Genomic DNA, 18,530 nt, shown 5'->3' with positions numbered 1-18,530 from the left:
TCCCTGAAAAATCGTGATATCTAACTGCATTGCTTCTGGGAATTTTATTCCCTCTACCTAAAATATCCACCTGCCCCTCCCCCAAACCACCTTCCTCTCCATTTCCCACTTTTTCATCTACTTTATTCGTATTCATCCTCCAAAACCCAGGTCAAATATCACCGGCTCCAGGAAGCCTCTTCACACCATTTCTTCGCCCTGCCATCTGTCCGTCTCCCAAGGCCTCTTGTATTCGCCCATCTTAGCCCATAGAAAATCTCTGTTTCCTGTTTCAAGATCATTTTGATGCCTTATCATTCAGTTACCAACTGCAGCAAAGATGGCCAAGTCCTCTAAGAAGCCCGTGGTCGGAGAGGCCAGGAACCCAGAAATCAGGGCCTCAGCAGGGCCTTACACTCAAGTACACGCCATCTTTCTCCAAAAACAGCTCTGGAAACTAGCAGAAGCCTTAATAACCTGAGAAATCAATTTGAGAGCACCTGCTCCAAGGACACGGCCATCTTTCAGACCGTTGGCATGGGATTCCATTCTTTCGCCTTTTGGTAAGGCATGTCTGCTGTATGTGAGGTGGGTATCTATATAGATATATATTATAAGCTTAATCATAAATTAAAGTACTACATGTCAGAGTTTCCCAATTGCTAGGTATCATTTCACCTCTTTATTGTGCCAATTAACAGATGATGCCCCCATGCCTGACCCTGTATTTTCTTAAGGTCTTAGATTTTGTCTGCATAAGGTATCCCAATACTTGATCATCATTTAATCCATGAGTAACTAATTAGAGAGACTTTTTTAAAGAAGAAAAGAATGCGGAAGAACAATTAAAAGGGGAAATAGCAATCCAACTATGCTCTTCATGTATGCTCACTATCATCTGTAAGATGTGTCATGAATTTAATAATAGCTTTTTGGAGAAAACAAAAAAGAAACAACAAAGTCCTCATCAGTTGTGACTTGTACCCTGACTTCAGAAACAATAAGAGGTGGAAAAACTAGAGGTGATGACAGGCATGCCGGAACTGAAGGAAGGTGGCACACTTGGTAAAAACCCCGGTATCCGATGGCTCCGCACAGTGGGTAAGGAAGCAGGGTTTGCTTCCCCTCGTCCCACCTGCACATAAATCCTGACTGAAAGAAAACGCTATCTAAAAAGAAGTTACGGGAAAGGTTTCCAGGAACATTGGCAGTTCGACTCCACACACACATTTCCCCAAACTTTACTCCACACTGTAATGTGCTTGGTTAAGAGACAGGTTGGTTCAGACTTGCTGGCAGTTAGAAGCAGCCAGAAATATGTAAGTGGAAGCTGTGGACAGGACTGCCAAAAAACTGTTTCCACCCCCTCCTTCCTTTCTGATGCCTGGAATATAGATATGATAGCCGGAGCTCCAGTAACCCTCAAATTCTGAGGTGCTGCAGAGGATGGCAGAGCAGAAAGAAAGAACTGAAAAAAATAGTCAAGGCAATTAACCTGGAACCTTGAAAAGAAGTAAGAAGGCTAAAGAATAAAAAAGTACAAACAGCAAGTTGTCTGTGGTAAACCTGCATACATTTCATTCTTTTCAAAATTTCTTCATGGAAAGATATGCCACCATGCAGAAAATTCTTAAGATGAAAGATGCATCTACATTCTATGAAACAAACACTTAAAGAGTTCTTACATAAAGGAGGAAAGAAATTTTTACTGAGCTCCTTATTCCATACCATTCACTGTAAGAATCATTTTACATGTAACTTAAAGACAGGAATTGTTTCTTATTTATCCTTTTAAATCCTCAATATTACTAAGTGTCTGGAAATCAGTAGGTACTCATTAAATTTTTTAAATCAATAATATATACATGAATGAATGATGGTGTCAAGTTAAGCTAGTCAAAATCACTAAAAATGTTATTACTGTTTTTCCTAACTCTCATTCACTTATAAAGTCTTACTATTCTCCTAACATGAGTTACACTGTCAGGGCACTTCTTTCATACCTTCCGTTGTTGGAAATACTTCTTCTCCTTCAGTTTTAGTCTCTGCCAGTTTCCCAGTTCTCAGCAATACTTCTGCGAAGCTCTCACAAGTCACTTCAGACTGGACAAAAGAAGCAGTTACACCATTTGTGGGGCGTCTTTTTCTCTATGAAGATATTCTTAGAAAACATAATGGTAGATTTCTATCTTCTGATGACCTGGATTATAATTCTCCTTTACTAAAACATAATATTTTATGTAAAATCATCAACAGACTTTTTAGGCTCATAATATGTGGCAATACCCATGAAGCAAATCACATAAAACCAATGAATAACATGGCTAAGAACAAAGCAAGAAAATTCTGGTAAAATGCCCACAGCAGCACGACAGTTAAATCTGTGTTCACAGGCACCCTGTCCTTACCTCTATGACGAAGGGATCAGAGAGGAGAGATTCATAAAAAGGATGACAGCCTTGTTTTTCTAGACCTTCATTGGCTCTGGTTCCAGTTCGATAACCACCACCCAATTCTTGCCCCTGAAAGAACAGAGTGAAGAAGAGTGGGTAAAAAGAAAGAGAGCTCAGAGGGGAGGGAGTGGAGGGAAGGAAGGAAGGAGGAAAGGAAGAGCAGTGGCCTTCGGGGGAGATCAGTCAGTGGGCTTTGTGGGATCCTGAGAGTGCGCGTCAGAGGGACACGGCTGCCCAGCCGAGAATGTGAGTATAAGCACCACTTCTAACCGCAGCACTTCAACCTCACCCCGAAGCGTCTCTTGATTTTCTTGGTCGCTTTGACATCACTGCCTCAGAAACACTGAAGTAGTCAGCGTTACACGTGTGGCCAGCTTTCTATACGCCAGTCAGAATAACCTCTCCAAGACACCACTCTGTACACACTGCTCCCTTGCTCCCAAAACTGTCAGGAGCTCCGAACAATGCAAACGGCTGCTAAGATCGAATCTAAACGACATTCAGTAACATTCAAATTTATTAAATGTTAACTCACACTGAAGGCTGACTCTGAGCTCCAACCAAACCATCCCCTGATGCATCCCACTGGCCTGTGCCCTTCTTTTTCATCACAGAGGTCCCATCCATGCTGACAGCCCACCCTCCTTCCAGGCCCACCTCAGACCATGCCTGCTGAAACCGCACCAGATGGAGGCAAGACAAGATTGTGCCCCCTTCATTATCCACACCTGCTCCACAAGCACAACCCACACACGTGCCTTTGTGAGCCTGGTCATCGGCACTCCGCATCAGCAATACTTTAGAGTCGCTCCTGCGGCTAATTATCTTATGTTTTGTTCTCTTCAAACAGATGGTAAAGCTCCTTATCAGAAGAGCCAAGTAAAAGACACTCACCCATTCCTCTGAAGTTTACTAAGCACTTGCTTTAGGCCAAGCACAGCCCAAGAAAACAACGAAGCTGCTGCTATAAATGACAGTAAAAATGACAACCAATACCCAATAAACACAAGAGATCCAGGCATAACATTGAAAACTTTTTCTAAAACATAACCCCTCAGGGGAGTTCCCGTCTTGGCACAGCAGAAATTGAATCCAACTAGGAACCATGAGGTTGCGGGTTCAATCCCTGGCCTCGCTCAGCGGATTAAGGATCCAGCGTTGCCGTAAGCTGTGGTGTAGGTAGCAGATTCGGTTCGGATCTGGCGTTGCTGTGGCTGTGGCATAAGCCGGCAGCAACAGCTCTGATCAGACCCCTAGCCTGGGAATCTTCATATACCACGGGTACAGCCCTAAAGAGAGAAAAGACGAGGGAAAAAAAAAAAAAAGACATAACCCCTCAAAGAGAGATGCACAGACTTAACTCAAAGTCAAGTGCATGGCACAGCAGTGAGTGGTTTCTTCACTTACACAGCTGTCTGGGCCATCATCCTTAGCTCTCTTTCTTGCATATCCCACCCCCAGACCATCAGCAAGTCCGCAAAATACATCCCCACACCAAACACTTCCCACTTCTTTCGTGGCTCCCCTAATCCAAACCACCAACCTCTCACCCAGAGTCCTGGAAGAGAAAGCCATCTTTTTGCTTCACTCCTGACGCATTACTGCCCGCTCTCCACGCAGCAGTTGAATAACGTCATTGAAAGTGAAGCGGGATCACACAACTGCTCTCCATCACCCTCAGAACAAAATCTGTACTCCTTAGCACGGTCTGGGGAGGCCTGGCAAGTCTGGCCTCTTCCCCACCTCTCTGATCGTGTCTCCTTTCTCCCCACTCATCACTCTGTACCTACTTGCCTTGGCCTCCTCTGTATCCTGGCAAAGATGTCAAGCACATGCCTTGAAAACACACTTGCTCTGCTTGCCTCAATAAGCTCTTTTTTTTTCGTTTTGAATTATATTTTTTAATGATTTTTATTTTTTCCATTATAGCTGCCTTACAGTGTTCTGTCAACTTTCCACCGTAGAGCAGTTACCTCGTCACACATACATATATACACTCTTTTTCTCACATTATCCTCCATCAATCAGCTTTCTGCTCAAAGTGATTCCCCTTCTGAGAAACTCTGCTTCCCAATCTAACTCAGAACGCCTCCCCCCAAATCGCTCATCCTCCTCTTCCTTCTTAACTTCTCTTCAGAGCACTCATTACCACCTGCCACGACATTATCATACAAACATTTTCTAGTTTTACTGTAGTTGTTTTACAGCGTTGTGATAATTCCCGCTGTACAAGAAAGTGACTCGGTTCTACCTGAATTCCTTTTCAGATTCTTTTCCCATGGAGACTACAGCAGAATACAGGGTAGAGTGTCTCTCTCTTTGCCCCATCATGCCACATAGCTCGGTGTGCCTATGTCTATGTGTTGCTTTCCTCATCTCTGCCACTGAAACGCAGGTTACACAAGGGAAGGGAACTAGACTGAAGTGTTTCCCCCACTCCTTTCCCAGTGACAAGCACATTTGACATGTGGAAGATTCCTGCAGGATGAATGAATGAAGAAGATACGCCGGTGTCTGGGCCGAATTTATAAAATGCCACCTGTCCTGTTCTTCTGCGCTTTCCAGTGTGAGATCAAGGACATCAGGGTGAGGAAGCAGGGACGCGGTGGCTCCAGATGTCCCGGAAAGCAAGCTCAACCGCGCCACTGCTCGTCCCGAGCCCAGAACACATGAAAGAATCTGTGCACCTGTTCTCTTTCCCCAAAGGCTACCGAAGACTGAATGTCTGTGTCCCCGCAAATTTCCTGTGTGGAAAGCCTCAGCCCCAGTGTAACACTATCGAGAGGTGAGGACTTGGGCAGGGGGTTAGGTCAGGAAGGCAAAGCCCTCAGGAACGGGATTAGTGCGCTTATAAAAGGGCCTCCAGGGACGTCCCTCACCCTCCTGCCACGTGAGGACTCAGTGGATGGACGGCTCTCTATGGACCAGGAGGCAGGTCCTCACCCAACATCAAGTCTACTAGGGCCTTGACCTTGGACTTTCCAGTTTTCAAAACTGTGAGAAGTAAATGTCTGTCACTTAAGCCACCAAGTCTGTGTTATTTTTGTTACAGAAGCCAGAGAGAATTAAGACCGCCCCCAGCCGGGCTCCTGGCCTTCTCTTCCACTGCTGGCCTACGGAGACAGAGCATGAGGGAGAAAGCCTGCGTCACATCATTTTCCTTTTCATCCCAGGAAACTTCAATTCTGACGTATAAACCAAACCTTACCTGAATATATATCAATGCCTTTTGCAAGTACTGTGTGGTAGTGCACTCCATTCTAGAAAGTAAATTACTTATTCCCTATCTGACAGGAGGCCTAGATTTCTTTTTTTTTTTTTTTTTTTGTCCTTTCTAGGGCCGCACATGCGGCATGTGGCGGTTCCCAGGCTCAGGGTTGAATCGGAGCTGTAGCCACCGGCCTCCACCACAGCCACAGCAACGCAGGATCCAAGCCGCATCTGCAACCTACACCACAGCTCACGGCAACACCAGATCCTTGACCCTCTGAGCAAGGCCAAGGATTGAACCCGCAACCTCATGGTTCCTAGTTGGATTCGTTAACCACTGTGCCACGACGGGAACTCCAAGGAGACCTAGATTTCTTAAGAGATTATTTTAATCACCCAAAGCAGATAAAGGTATAACAGCAGTGAAACCAACTGAAAAGTGTGCCAATGAATGGATACGAATTACACAACTGATTTTAAAAAGCAAGAGGCACTGCTTACTTGAAGAGGTCGAAGGTAGGTTAAGGACTTCTTCCACCACTGCCCGTCGCTGACGGCCTGCAGCACCGCCTTGGTGGTGGTCGTGGTGTTGGAAAGGACTTTCATGGTGGTGGCGGTGGTCCAGTGGAACAGGTCAGCCGAGCTGCTGCCTGGAATACTTCCTTCACCCTGGGTTCAAAAAAAAGAAACCGGCAAGAGCCAAAACACGCCTCAGCGCAAGAGCAGAGAGGGATGATGCGACTACTTCAAACTGAACATAAACAGACTCAAAGTCCATCTTTACCAATGATGAAAAAATGTGAAATAAAGCTCTATTAGTATATCGTCATCTCCTTGAATCAGTTACAAAAGAAACTTGAGTAAAGGAAAATACATCTTACCCTATTAGTCAAATAATCCCTTTCAGAAATATTTACAAGGCAAATAAGGGGTTTTTTATTTTTTACCAATCTAATACCCTCCAAGAAGATACTCATGTTTTTTTTTGACATTATAAAGTATTTATTATTTAGATTAAGAAATAAATTATTCATTTGAACAATGCTGCCATGATCCTCCACCTTTAAATGTTGAAAGCTATTTTGCTTTTTTCATCTAAACAAGTGGATGATTAACAGCATTTAAAAGGTTTATAATGTGGAACCTCCTGCCAATCTTGAAGCAATCAGCTAAAATTCAAACTCTCCATTTACTAACCCAAGAGATTCCATGTGGAGAAAAATACCAATGTATTAACATTCGTTTAAATAGAAATGACAGCAACCACATGTGCTTTTGATCAAAGAAAAATAAATTTGTTCTGCAAAAATCAAAATTTTGGTTTAAGGTCTGTCTACTTCCACTTATTTTTTTCTACAGTATCCCAGTCAAATAAAACAAAAAATTATGAGGTCTAGTCTTGCTTTTAAATAGCTTTCCTGCCACTACCAGAAGGATAGTTTTGTTTGGCTATTTAGATCTACATCACATTATTCATTAATATGTAATTTAAGTAACAAAAAGGTGATAAATCATGTAATCACTGAATAATGACAAATTCACCATTTGAGACCAACCTGAGAGCCACCACGAACAGGAGGTAGAATTACGGCCCCCAAAGATGTCTACATCCTAATCCCCAGAACTTGCAAAGATGCTCTTACATGGCAAAGGGACTTGGCACATACAATTAATAACACAGCCCTTGAGGTGAAGAGATTATCGGGAACTACGTGAATGGAACTAACCCAGTCGCTGAGCCTGTACAGCAGAGAGCCTTTCCTAGCTGGGGCCAGAGAGAGGCCATGGGGAGGACGCAGGAGAGAGCTGAAGCCTGAGAGGACTCAACGCATCACTGCTGGCTTCGAAGATGCATGAAGGGGACCGGGAGCCAAAGAATGTGAGAGGCATCTAGAAGCTGAGAAGCAACTTCTGGTGACAGCAAGCAAGACAATGAGGGTCTCGGTTCTACAAACACAAGGAACTAAGTTCTGGCCACACCACGAATGTGTATGGAACCAATTCTCCTCTGGAGCCTCCAGAAAAGAACACAGCCCTGTCAGCATCTTGATTTTGGCTGAGACTTCAGGCAAAAACCCATCCAAGCCAGAGTGCTGTCCTACAGGAGAAATAAAACTGCATTTTTTTATAGCTGCTAAATTATAGTAATGTTATATAAGTAAAAGAAAATGATTACATCATGTTAGGATACATAATGATTTCTAGAAAACCGTTTGAATTTTATTCTTACTTCTAAAGGGAAATGTGTTTAAGCTATATTAACCAATATTTACAATTTACCCACTTTGCTGTTGGTGAAATTTTCCCCAAAGATTTTCTAAACTACGCTTTTAATATGAAAAACAAAACTGTGTCCCAACACTGGAAGAAATAATAATTATGTGATGCAACAGACGTGTGAGCAATGGTACAACGGCAACCACACCGCAGTATTAATGTATCAAATCACCACATCATACACCTTAAACTTACACGAGGACATGTATCAAATATATCTCAATTTAATAAAAAAAAAAAAAAAATGGGAGTTCCCATTGTGACTCAGCAGTGCCAAACCTGACTAGTATCCATGAGGATGGAAGTTCAATCCCTGGCCTTGCTCAGTGGGTTAAGGATCCAACATTGCCATGAGCTGTGGTGGCTTGGATCCCACATTGCTGTGGCTGTCCTGTAGGCTGGCAGCTACAGTTCCAATTTGACTCCTAGCCTAGGAATCTCCATATGCTGCAGGTGTTGCCCTAAAAAGACCAAAAAAAAAAAAAAAAAAAAGGAAAGAAAAAAACATTAAAAACCCCTGTGTTTCCTAATGGGCTTTTTGGACTTTGGGAAAGGTATAAATCATCAACTCACTGTATAATAAATTATAATCTAATTATGAAAATAACAGAAAAACAGATGATATGTTTAAAAAAATATCATGCTAAAGTGACTGACTAGAAGGGCGATTATTCTAAAAATAACTGGTTTACTATCAATACAAAACAGCACCTCTCTGGGTTTCAGATTTTACAGCAGGTACTGCAGCTTGGTGTGTACCCCACTCCATTCCCAAAGCCAGACAAACTGTGCTACTATTGCTAGAAGCTGAAAAGTCAAAGACTGCATTTCCCAGACTCCCTCTGCTCACATTCCACATAGGACCTAGTTTTCTTCCGTCAAAATGAAGCTAACATCTTTCTGCAAGTCTATATCTTGCAGTAACTTTTCCAAGAAGGAGTTGGCAGAGCAGACACATCTAAGCAAAATAATCCTATCAATCCTATTGGTAGCAGAAAACTGAGAAGAATAAACTCCCAAAACTGCCCTAAACCTGTGCTGTTCAACCCAACAGCCATCAGCCTTGCAGGGCAACTGCACAGCTGAAATGCAGCTACTCCAAAATGAGATGCAGAGTTCCCATCGTGGCTCAGTGGTTAACGAATCCGACTAGGAACCATGAGGTTGCAGGTTCGATCCTGGGCCTCACTCAGCAGGTTAAGGATCAGGCATTGCTATGAGCTGTGATGTGGGTCCCAGTCACAGCTCAGATCCCGTGTTGCTATGGCTCTGGCGTAGGCCAGCAGTTACAGCTCTGATTAGACCCCTAGCCTGGGCCCTTCCATATGCCGTGGGTGTGGCCCTAGAAAAGACAAAAAAAAAATTTGAGATGCACAGTTAAGGTAGAACACGCTAGATTTTAAAGCCTTAGGGCCTAAAGAAACAAGTAAATTCAACAGCCCACAAGCCTTTAACCTTCAGGAACAGAGACCAGAGCAGAACGCACCCTTCCTATCAACAGGAAGACCAGGAGGAAACCAGCGAGGCTAAGTCTTACATCCTCGGTTCCTTCTCTCAATTCCAGCAATAGGAGGGTTATGCATCCATCCGCCCCTCTGCCTGGGCACCAGCATGTGTGAGCGTGTGCACCAGCATATGTGTGCGTGTGGCGGGGGGGGGGGGGGGGGATGGGATGTGGGGAGATGGAATGAAGATTATCGACACTTCTCAAAGGACAAGGTAGAAAGACCTACATAGGAAAAAACACAATTCTCCCTCCAAGAGTAGTCATAACAATAGATGCCATGTTGAATGCTTGCTATGTGCTAGGGCTTTGCCAAGCATTTTATGTGTATACTGGGCATAAGGACTGCAAGGGATTGCAAAAACCAGAAACAGTTTAATGGTAGCAATACTAGAATTCTTTCCTCAATTTCTTTACTATTTGAGCAGATGGCAGGAGGCTCATTTCTTCTCCACTCTGGCAACATAGCTGGCTCATCATGTGTGACTTAGCTCAACCGAAGAAAAACAAGCTGATTCCAAGCTGCACTCCAGACACCCCTCTTTTCTCACAAGGCCACAGCCGCAGCCAAGGAGCTTCTGCTGTTACACAGTGGTACAGGTGGTTCCTTCAACGCCTGTCCTGCATTTTTGGGGCAGGGCCTCTTTCCACTGGACAGCACCCCACTGTGCATGTAACCCACCAAGTTCATCCAGCACGCCTCTCTGGGCTACCGGAAGCTCTGGATTCACGCACACTCTGCTTCATTCTGCTTCTCAGCTTCTGGCCCAGTAACTCTGCACTGAGTGGAAACAGTACTATGTACATATGTGCTTCTCGGAAAAACACTCCATAGTAGCCCTATTCTGGAAAGTAATCTCAAAAGAAATTTGTAGTAACTAGACATTTTCTTTCTCCATATATATGCATAGGGCTATAGATATACATATGTATGTATGTAATTATATGTAAAAGATAGTAAGCATCTCAATTTATGTTGTATTTTTGAATTACTTAGAAACCACACCTGGGGGAAAAACAAAAACCAGGTAGAATTCATTCACCTACTTGGCAAGTACTCACTCAGTGACTCTTATTTGATGTCTCACACTTTACTAGGCAATAAGGTAATAATAGCAAGAAAGACACAGTCTCTGCCCTCAAGCAGCAAAAAACAAGAAAGGGAGGCAAAGATATGGACAAACCACTGCAGAATAATATCAACTTCTAAAACAGAGGTACACATAAAGCACTCTGGGGCTTGAAGAGAAGTCATGTGCCCTCTGCCTACAGGCAAAGTCACAGAAAGCTGTGTTCACAGGGAAAGTAGTATTTCAGCAGGAAAGAATCTAAAGCTTCCGAGGAAGAAAGGGTGATGATGAAAATGAGAGGCATCAATCAACATGGCAAACTGGAGAAAGCCTGAGCGATTCAATGAAGTGTAGCAAAGAGCACACGAAGGTGAAGGGCGGGCACATGAGGATGAAAGGCAGCAGCGGCAGGACCAGCAAGAGACCCAACAACCACACCAAAGCACCGCCATCGCCACCCTGATGAAAGGGACAACCACTGCACAGCTTGAAACAAAGGGAGTAACACAGATTTGTGTTTTACAAATAGTATTCCAGGAGCAGGAATCCAGTTAGGAGACTGGTGAGCGAGCCCAAGTTTAAAATAATCAGGAACTCAATGAAGGTGGCGATGCTGGGAATATACAAGGTTAAATAAAGTACATTTGTCTCGGAATGCATATATGAAGCTCAGATGTTTTTATTTCTAATTTTTTTAAAGGTTAAAAGGGCCTCAGGTAAGCAGAGAAATTCAAGGATTCTGAATCCAACCATCCAAAAAAGGAAAAAGTGGCTGATCACCAAGCTGGGTCTTAGTGAAGGGCTGAGAGTAAAAAGCAAACAAAGCAAAACAATGCAAGGGAAAAAAAAAAAAACAGTCTGTTAAGTGAGGTTAGATGCAGTAAACCTAAAAATGAGCAATGCAAGTTGTTGAGGAAGGACAGAGAACCTGGCTCCCAGAGAGGAATAAGAAATATCTAGACTGGTTATTTACCTCAAGCAGTGCCTTGGACTCTTATTGTAAGAATCCAAGAATCATAATGGCTACCACTCCTCAAACGCCTAGTATGTGCCAGGTACCGAGCTAGATCTAGCCTCACACTCACATTCCCAAGCTTTACGACAACACTGCCCAGTGGGCACTGGGCTACCATCTGAGAAAAAAGTCAACTACAGATCAAGCAAGGTGAATATGCCCCCCATAAGCAACCTCCCTGCCCAGGGTGTCTCCTCACTTCCCTTTGTGTCAGGCTGTTCAGTGGTGTCCCTTCCGTCAGGGTGGCGATGGCGGTGCTTTGGTGTGGTTGTTGGGTCTCTTGCTGGTCCTGCCTCTGCTGCCTTTCATCCTCATGTGCCCGCCCTTCACTTTCATGTGTTCTGCCCAGGGTGCCTCCTCACTTCCTGACCCGGTTACGATGGTGTCTCTACAGTAGCAGGAACATGGGTTTGATCCTGGTGCAATGGGTTAAGGATCGGCAGAGCCACAGCTGTGATCTAGGTCTATACTCCAGCTGGGATTTGATCCCTAGCCTGGGAACTCCATAAGCCCCAGGGTGGGAAGGAAAAAAGGAAGGAAGACGACCAGAATCTCAGACACCTCCCCTCTCGAGCTGACTCCCAGCCACCACCTCTGCCAAGACTGGGGTGAAAGACTATCCTGATTTCCTGCAGCACAAATTAAATCTGACTGGGTTTATACTTTATATGAATGGAATCATGTACTCTTTTGTGTCTGGTTTCTTTCATTCAACATAAATTCACATTCTTGTACCTAAAGATTGTCCAACTCATTGTTAGTGTAATGCCAATGCATTATTAATATACGATGGCACTGTGTGAAGAAATCAAAACTTTTTATCCTGATTTGAGTGTTCGGGCACTCTCTAATTTGGACCTAAGAGCAATACCGCTGCCTTGAACATGCTAGTAATATGCTAGTGAACATTTGCATTTCTGGGTACATACCTAGTAATGCAACTGCTATGGAGTATGCAAATGTCCACACTTAGTAAATAGGGCCAAACATTTTTTTTTTCCTTGTCTTGTCTTTTTTTTTTTTTCCTTGTCTTTTTTTTTTTTTTTTTTTTTTTTTTGCCATTTCTTGGGCCACTCCCGTGGTATATGGAGGTTCCCAGGATAGGGGTCGAAGCGGAGCTGTAGCTGCCAGCCTACGCCGGAGCCATGGCAACATGGGATCCGAGCCGTGTCTGCCACCTATAACCACAGCTCATGGCAACGCCAGATCCTTAACCCATTGAGCGAGGCCAGGGATTGAACCTGCAACCTCATGGTTCCTAGTCGGATTCATTAACCACTGAGCTACGATGGGAACTCTGGGCCAAACATTTTCTAAAATGATTATACCAATCTATACTCTTAACCAGCAGCTACGAGAGTTCTGGTTGCACCACATCCATGCCAACACCTGGTATCTCACGTCTTCTTCATTTGAGCAGTTCTAGGGAGTATGTGATGGGATCTCCTTATGGTTTTAATTAGCATCTTTCCAGTGACTAATAAAACTGAACACCCTTTCCTGCATTTATTGGCCACTGTCTCTTCTGCAAAGTGCCAGTTCATCTCTTTTGTTCATTCTGCTGTTGGTTGTCTTTCCTATTCATTTGCAGGAGTTTTATATATAAACACACACAAACACACACATACATATATACATACACACACATACATACACACACTGGATTCACAGCCTTTATTAAATATATGAATTGTGAATATTTTCTATTCTGCAGATACTCTTTTCATTGTCTCAATGGCATCTTTAGTAAAAGAAGTTTATAAACGTTTTTTTTCTTTTTCAGCTGCTCCCGCAGCATATGTAAGTTCCCAGGCCAGGGACCGAATCCCAGCCAAAAGCTGTGATGCCACAGCTACAGCAACACTGGCTCCTTAACCCACTTCACCTAGCTGGGGATCACACTGGCACCTCCACAGAGACAAGCCCAATCATTAGCCCACTGCGCCACAAGAGGAACTCCTAAACTTCAAAATTAGTTCAATTTATCAGGGTTTTTTTTTTTTTTTTTTTTTTTTTTTGGCAAAAAATACTTTCCTACTCCAAAGTTACAAAGAAGTTCCATATTTTCCTTGAAATGTAGCATGTTAGCTGTTAGTGGAATCCTGCTGCACTCACAGGATTATATGCATACTTTTAATGCACCGTCCATAATATATTGACATTATATTTTGTTTGTCTTTCCAACTAGACAGTAGTTGTTCAAGTGCATGGACTGTGTTTATTCATTACCAAATGCTCAGGGAATGTGAAAACCCCCAATCTACAGTTTGTATCTGTAGACAGGGATGAGTCTGGTTTTAATGCACTACTTACATGTTTGAGGAAACATTTTCTAAAATGTAGTATGGTTCGGGCTTCACTAGCTAAATGTTATTCAAATAAGAGTCCATGTCACATTGTCAATTTTGGTTCATCTTTAGAATCTTTTTTATTTTTTTAGTTTTTATTTTAAATGATTTTTACTTTTTTCCATTATAGTTGGTTTACAGTATTCTATCAGTTTTCTACTGTACAGCAAGGTGACCCAGTCAGAATCTTCTTAATCAAGAGGGCATACTGAAAGATTTGAATATTAACTAGTTCAAGTACAGAACTAAAAACAAACATGGTAAGAAATACAGCACTTAAAAGAGATACAACTTTGTTCAGATCAATTGAAAAACATCAGAAAATACAGGCAATAAAACTTATTTCATTTCAAAAAATAAATGTGATTTATTCTGTTCATATGGATTGGCTAGCTCAAGATAGAAAATTTTAAAACATCTGAAACTGAAAAGTTTGCTTCAGAAGGTAAGTGAAATTCAGATGCTCAGAAATGTCTGTGATAGATTTTCTCCCTAATAAGAATTACAAAAGAGAAAGTAAAATAAAAGGCTCATTTGGACCACAGAAGCATTTAATTTGGGGGTAGCCTACCAAGATTACAGTGTAACCAGAGTCATTAATGAGGAAAATAGTTTCTTTCAACTTCATGTAATATGGAAATAAAAAAGAGGTTAGGCAAAATTTACCCCTGAAATGATGACTACTAGCAGTTTTTATATTCAGAGTTACACACTGCTAATTAATTTAGAGTGTATGACGGCATAAATAGATTAATCCCCCAAACCAAGTCAACAACCCGCAGCATAAAATTTAACATGAAATCTCACTAATGTCAAGTGTTGCAGAGCTCAAAGGTTAACTTACTAAGCACTAATGATATTTTTCAGATCCTGCAATAGACAACATTACCAAACAGGTTCACAAGAACATGGGCAGTTTCACATGTCAAGCCTGGCTTATCTACAGAAACAGTTCTTGTTGATCAAATCCTAGGATAATCTATTTAGGAGATGCTTTCTCTGATGTCTTATAATATGAGGGTTAGTTTCTGAGCAACCTGTTAACCACCTATTAACTGAGCTGGTGGCACCGATAGCCTAGGTAAGGATTACAGAGTTCAGCCACTATCCCTTCTCCTCCAACAATTCTACAAGTAATCCAAACTACTTCCCTTCACCTAACACTTAGAGCAAATTTCATCCTGAATTCAAAATAGTAAGAATGTAACCCTTTTTATTGGTGATGCTGCTTCTGGGACTCTTTGCCAGAAGAAGCAATAGAAAAATACCCCATGGAGTAAATCACTCTATGAAACCTGACTATGCTTCAATTCATCTGCTAATGAACAGGCCAGGCTACACTTAGATGCCCGCCTCTTTGGGAGGACAGCCCCCTAGACACTTCTGATGAAGGCATTAAGTGCTTTCCCCAGGAAGCTGAATGCACATGCATGTGTACATATGTCAACACACAAGTCACTAGAAGACACACACAAACACACATCAAATTTGATACACCATTTCAGGGGCTTTAGAGAACAAACCCTTTTTGGATCTTCCGGCATTCCTGGATCCAGATTAAGAGATCTGTAGTTAGAAAAAACTAGGGTATACGAAGTATATGCTTGTTTTCTTTTTCCCTACCCAATTTTTTAATTAGCACTTACACAAGGTTATGGAGGATAAACCACAAGAAATTGGAAATTCTCTCTCTCAGGAACCCATTTCTCCCATTGTTATCCCAGAGCAATCCTAGTACACAATGCAAAGACGTGTACATAAAATGCTCAGTGCCCTTTGGTCTAAAATAGAGGACAACAGGGCGCAATCTAAATGCTCAAAAGCAAAGGAAAAGATAAATAAATCATGGTACATGCATCCAACAACCACTATCCCACCATGACATAAACGTCTCTGTGTAACGACAAGGGCAGATACCCCTGCCACATAATATTGCATGAAAAAAAGCAAACTTCAAAATAATATATGCAGTATGAATCCATTTTCATTTAGAGAACAAAATAATAGTCCTCGAGGAGAAAGAGGAGAGCTGTACGATCCGTCCACACTCAGAAAAAGTCGGAAGGATATATATAAACTTGAAAATGTCACCTCTGAGCAGTAGGATTCATAGAACAGGGAGGGAGAAAAAACTGAGAAGAAAGAGAACTTCTATATTAATATATCATTGGTTATTTTTATATTTAAAAAAATTAGAAAGACCAAAGTTTCTACAAATACACATACACCTCTCATCAAAGGTTAACAAACGTTAATATTTTATCTGAAGTGTTTCACTTTTTTTTTCTTTCAAGAATAAAGTATAGCAGATTATATTGATTATCTGAACTCCTATCTCCGTGTAAGTGGACTGTTAAAAGCCTGTACTACACTTGTAATTAAAGCAAGTATTACACATTCCAGTCAAGACGGAGCCATGAACTATACCTCAGTATATTCACCATGTTCCAAAATACTGAGAATAATAGAAAAAAGAGCCTAAAGACACTGGGGTTTGCAGAGTTCACTTTGGGGGCTCAGAACTCAGATGCCAGCAATGGCTCCCAGATGTTCCTTCCCAGAGAAGAATTGAGACGCAAAAGGATTCCCTGTAAGGCAGAGAACTCCAGCCTGGCTCATTGCCTGGGGCAATACATTTATACTGATTTATATGTACCCAGTTATATGTTTGTATGTTTATATGTTTGTGTCGTTGTGCAATACAGATTTAAAATTCTTTAAGAAGGAACAAGAAATCACATAAAAGAAAAAACAAATATGATCCTATCGATTCTGTATGTGGATATTCCTCAAGCCCATACTTACCTCATCCAAAATTATTACTTATTTACCAATAAATCTAGACGTTGAAACTATAAAAAAAACTCAAGAAAAGCACAGGAGTAAATCTTCACTACCTTGAGTTAGGCACAGATTTCTTAGATACAACTATAATAAGCACAGGCAATAAGCACAAGCAATAAAAGAAAATGTTAATAAATATTAATAGACTGGGTACAAATGTTTTATTAGGTCACTCTCCCGAGGCAATAGAAATAAAAACAAAAATAAACAAGTGGAACCTAATCAAACATACAAGCTTTTGCACAGCAAAGGAATCCATAAACAAAACAAAAAGATAGCATATGTAATGAGAGAAAATAGTTGCAAACAATGCAACCAATAACAGCTTAACTTCCACAATATACGAACAGTTTACACAGCTCAACAACAAAAAACAAACAATCCAATCAAAACATGGGCAGAAGACCTAAACAGACATTTCTCTAAAGAGGACATACAGATGCTCAGTATCACTAATTACCAGAGAAATGCAAATAAAAACTACAATGAGGTGCCACCTCTTATCCATCAGAATGGCCATCATTAATAAGACCACAAACAACAAATGCTTGAGAGGGTATGGAGAAAAGGGAACCCTCCTACACTGTTAGTAGGAACATAAATTGGTACAACCACTATGGAAAACAGCATGGTGGTTCCTTGGAAAACTAAATATAAAACTACCATATGACCCGCAATCCCACTCCTGGGCATATCATCTAGAGGACAAAACTATAATTTAAAAAGACACATGCACCCCGATGTTCACAGAAGCCCTATTCACAATAGCCAAGACAAACCAAAGTGTCCACTGACAGAGGAATCAACTAAGAAGACATGGCATAGAGATACAGTGGAATACTACTCAGCCATAAAAAAGAACAAAATAATGCCATTTGCAGCAAAATGGATGCAGCTAGAGATTATCATACCAAGTGAAGTCAGAAAGAGAAAGACAAATACCATACGATATCACTTATATGTGGAATGTAAAATATTGCACAAACGAACCTATCTGCAAAACAGAAAGAGACTCACAGACATACAGAGCAGACCTGTGGTTGCCAAGGGGGAGAGGAGAGGGAGAGGGAGGGAGTTTGGAATTAAGTAGATGCAAACTGTTACTTTTAGCATGGATAAGCAATGTGGTCCCATTGAATAACACAGGGAACTATATCCAGTCTCTTGGGCTAGAACACAATGGAAGGTAGCATGAGAAAAAGAATGTATATGTATGTACGACTGGTCACTATGCTAAACAACAAAAATTGGCACAACATCAAAAATCAACTATAATTTTAGAAAAGTGCTATTAAAAGCTTTTGTACTTCAAAAGACACCATTCAGAAAGTAAAAAAATCTAATCACACACTGAAAGAAAAGTATTTTCAAATCATACATCCAACAACAACTTGTATCCAGCACTTAAAAACAATAGCAACAGGAATTCCTTTTGTGGCTCAGCAGGCTAAGAACCCATGAGGATGCGAGTTCAATCCCTGGCCTTGCTCAGTGGCTTAAGGATCCAACAATGCTGCAGGCTGCGCTGTGGGTCACAGATACGGCTCAGATCTAGCATTGCTGTGGCTGTGGTGTAGGCCGGCAGCTGCAGCTCTGATTCAAGACCTAGCCAGGGAACTTTCATATGCCGCAGGCATGGCCCTAAAATGAAAAATAAAATAAAAAATGAAAATAACAAAAAATCATTACAACTTAATAAGGATATAACAAAATAACACAGTTAAAAATGAGGAAAATATTTATAGCCATTTCACCAAAGAAAGCATATAAATGGCCGATAAGCACGTGAAAAGATGCTCATTATCCTTAGTTATTTGGAAATGCATACCA

At 41.7% G+C, this 18,530-nt stretch overlaps 1 protein-coding gene across 1 annotated transcript in view; it reads right to left on the bottom strand.

Annotated features, from left to right (window-relative positions):
• Positions 1 to 18,530, bottom strand: part of NBAS (NBAS subunit of NRZ tethering complex) — a 355,775-nt gene that overhangs the window by 146,588 nt on the left and 190,657 nt on the right. The window contains exons 36-38 of the mRNA XM_085016151.1: positions 6,144 to 6,311; positions 2,388 to 2,501; positions 1,983 to 2,082 (exon numbers count right to left, since the gene is read on the bottom strand). Of these exons, the coding sequence (XP_084872277.1) occupies positions 1,983 to 2,082; positions 2,388 to 2,501; positions 6,144 to 6,311 (382 nt within the window). The remainder of the gene's footprint in view (positions 1 to 1,982; positions 2,083 to 2,387; positions 2,502 to 6,143; positions 6,312 to 18,530) is intronic.

This window comes from Sus scrofa, chromosome 3 (genome assembly GCF_054392235.1).
Source record: "Sus scrofa isolate SSC_HxYL_T2T_F1_AM1 chromosome 3, Sscrofa_HxYL_maternal_Yorkshire_Landrace_v2.0, whole genome shotgun sequence".
Taxonomy (NCBI): Eukaryota; Metazoa; Chordata; class Mammalia; order Artiodactyla; family Suidae; genus Sus; species Sus scrofa.
The sequence above is the reverse complement of the archived record's forward strand: the minus strand, read 5'-3'. Positions and strand labels throughout refer to the sequence as shown.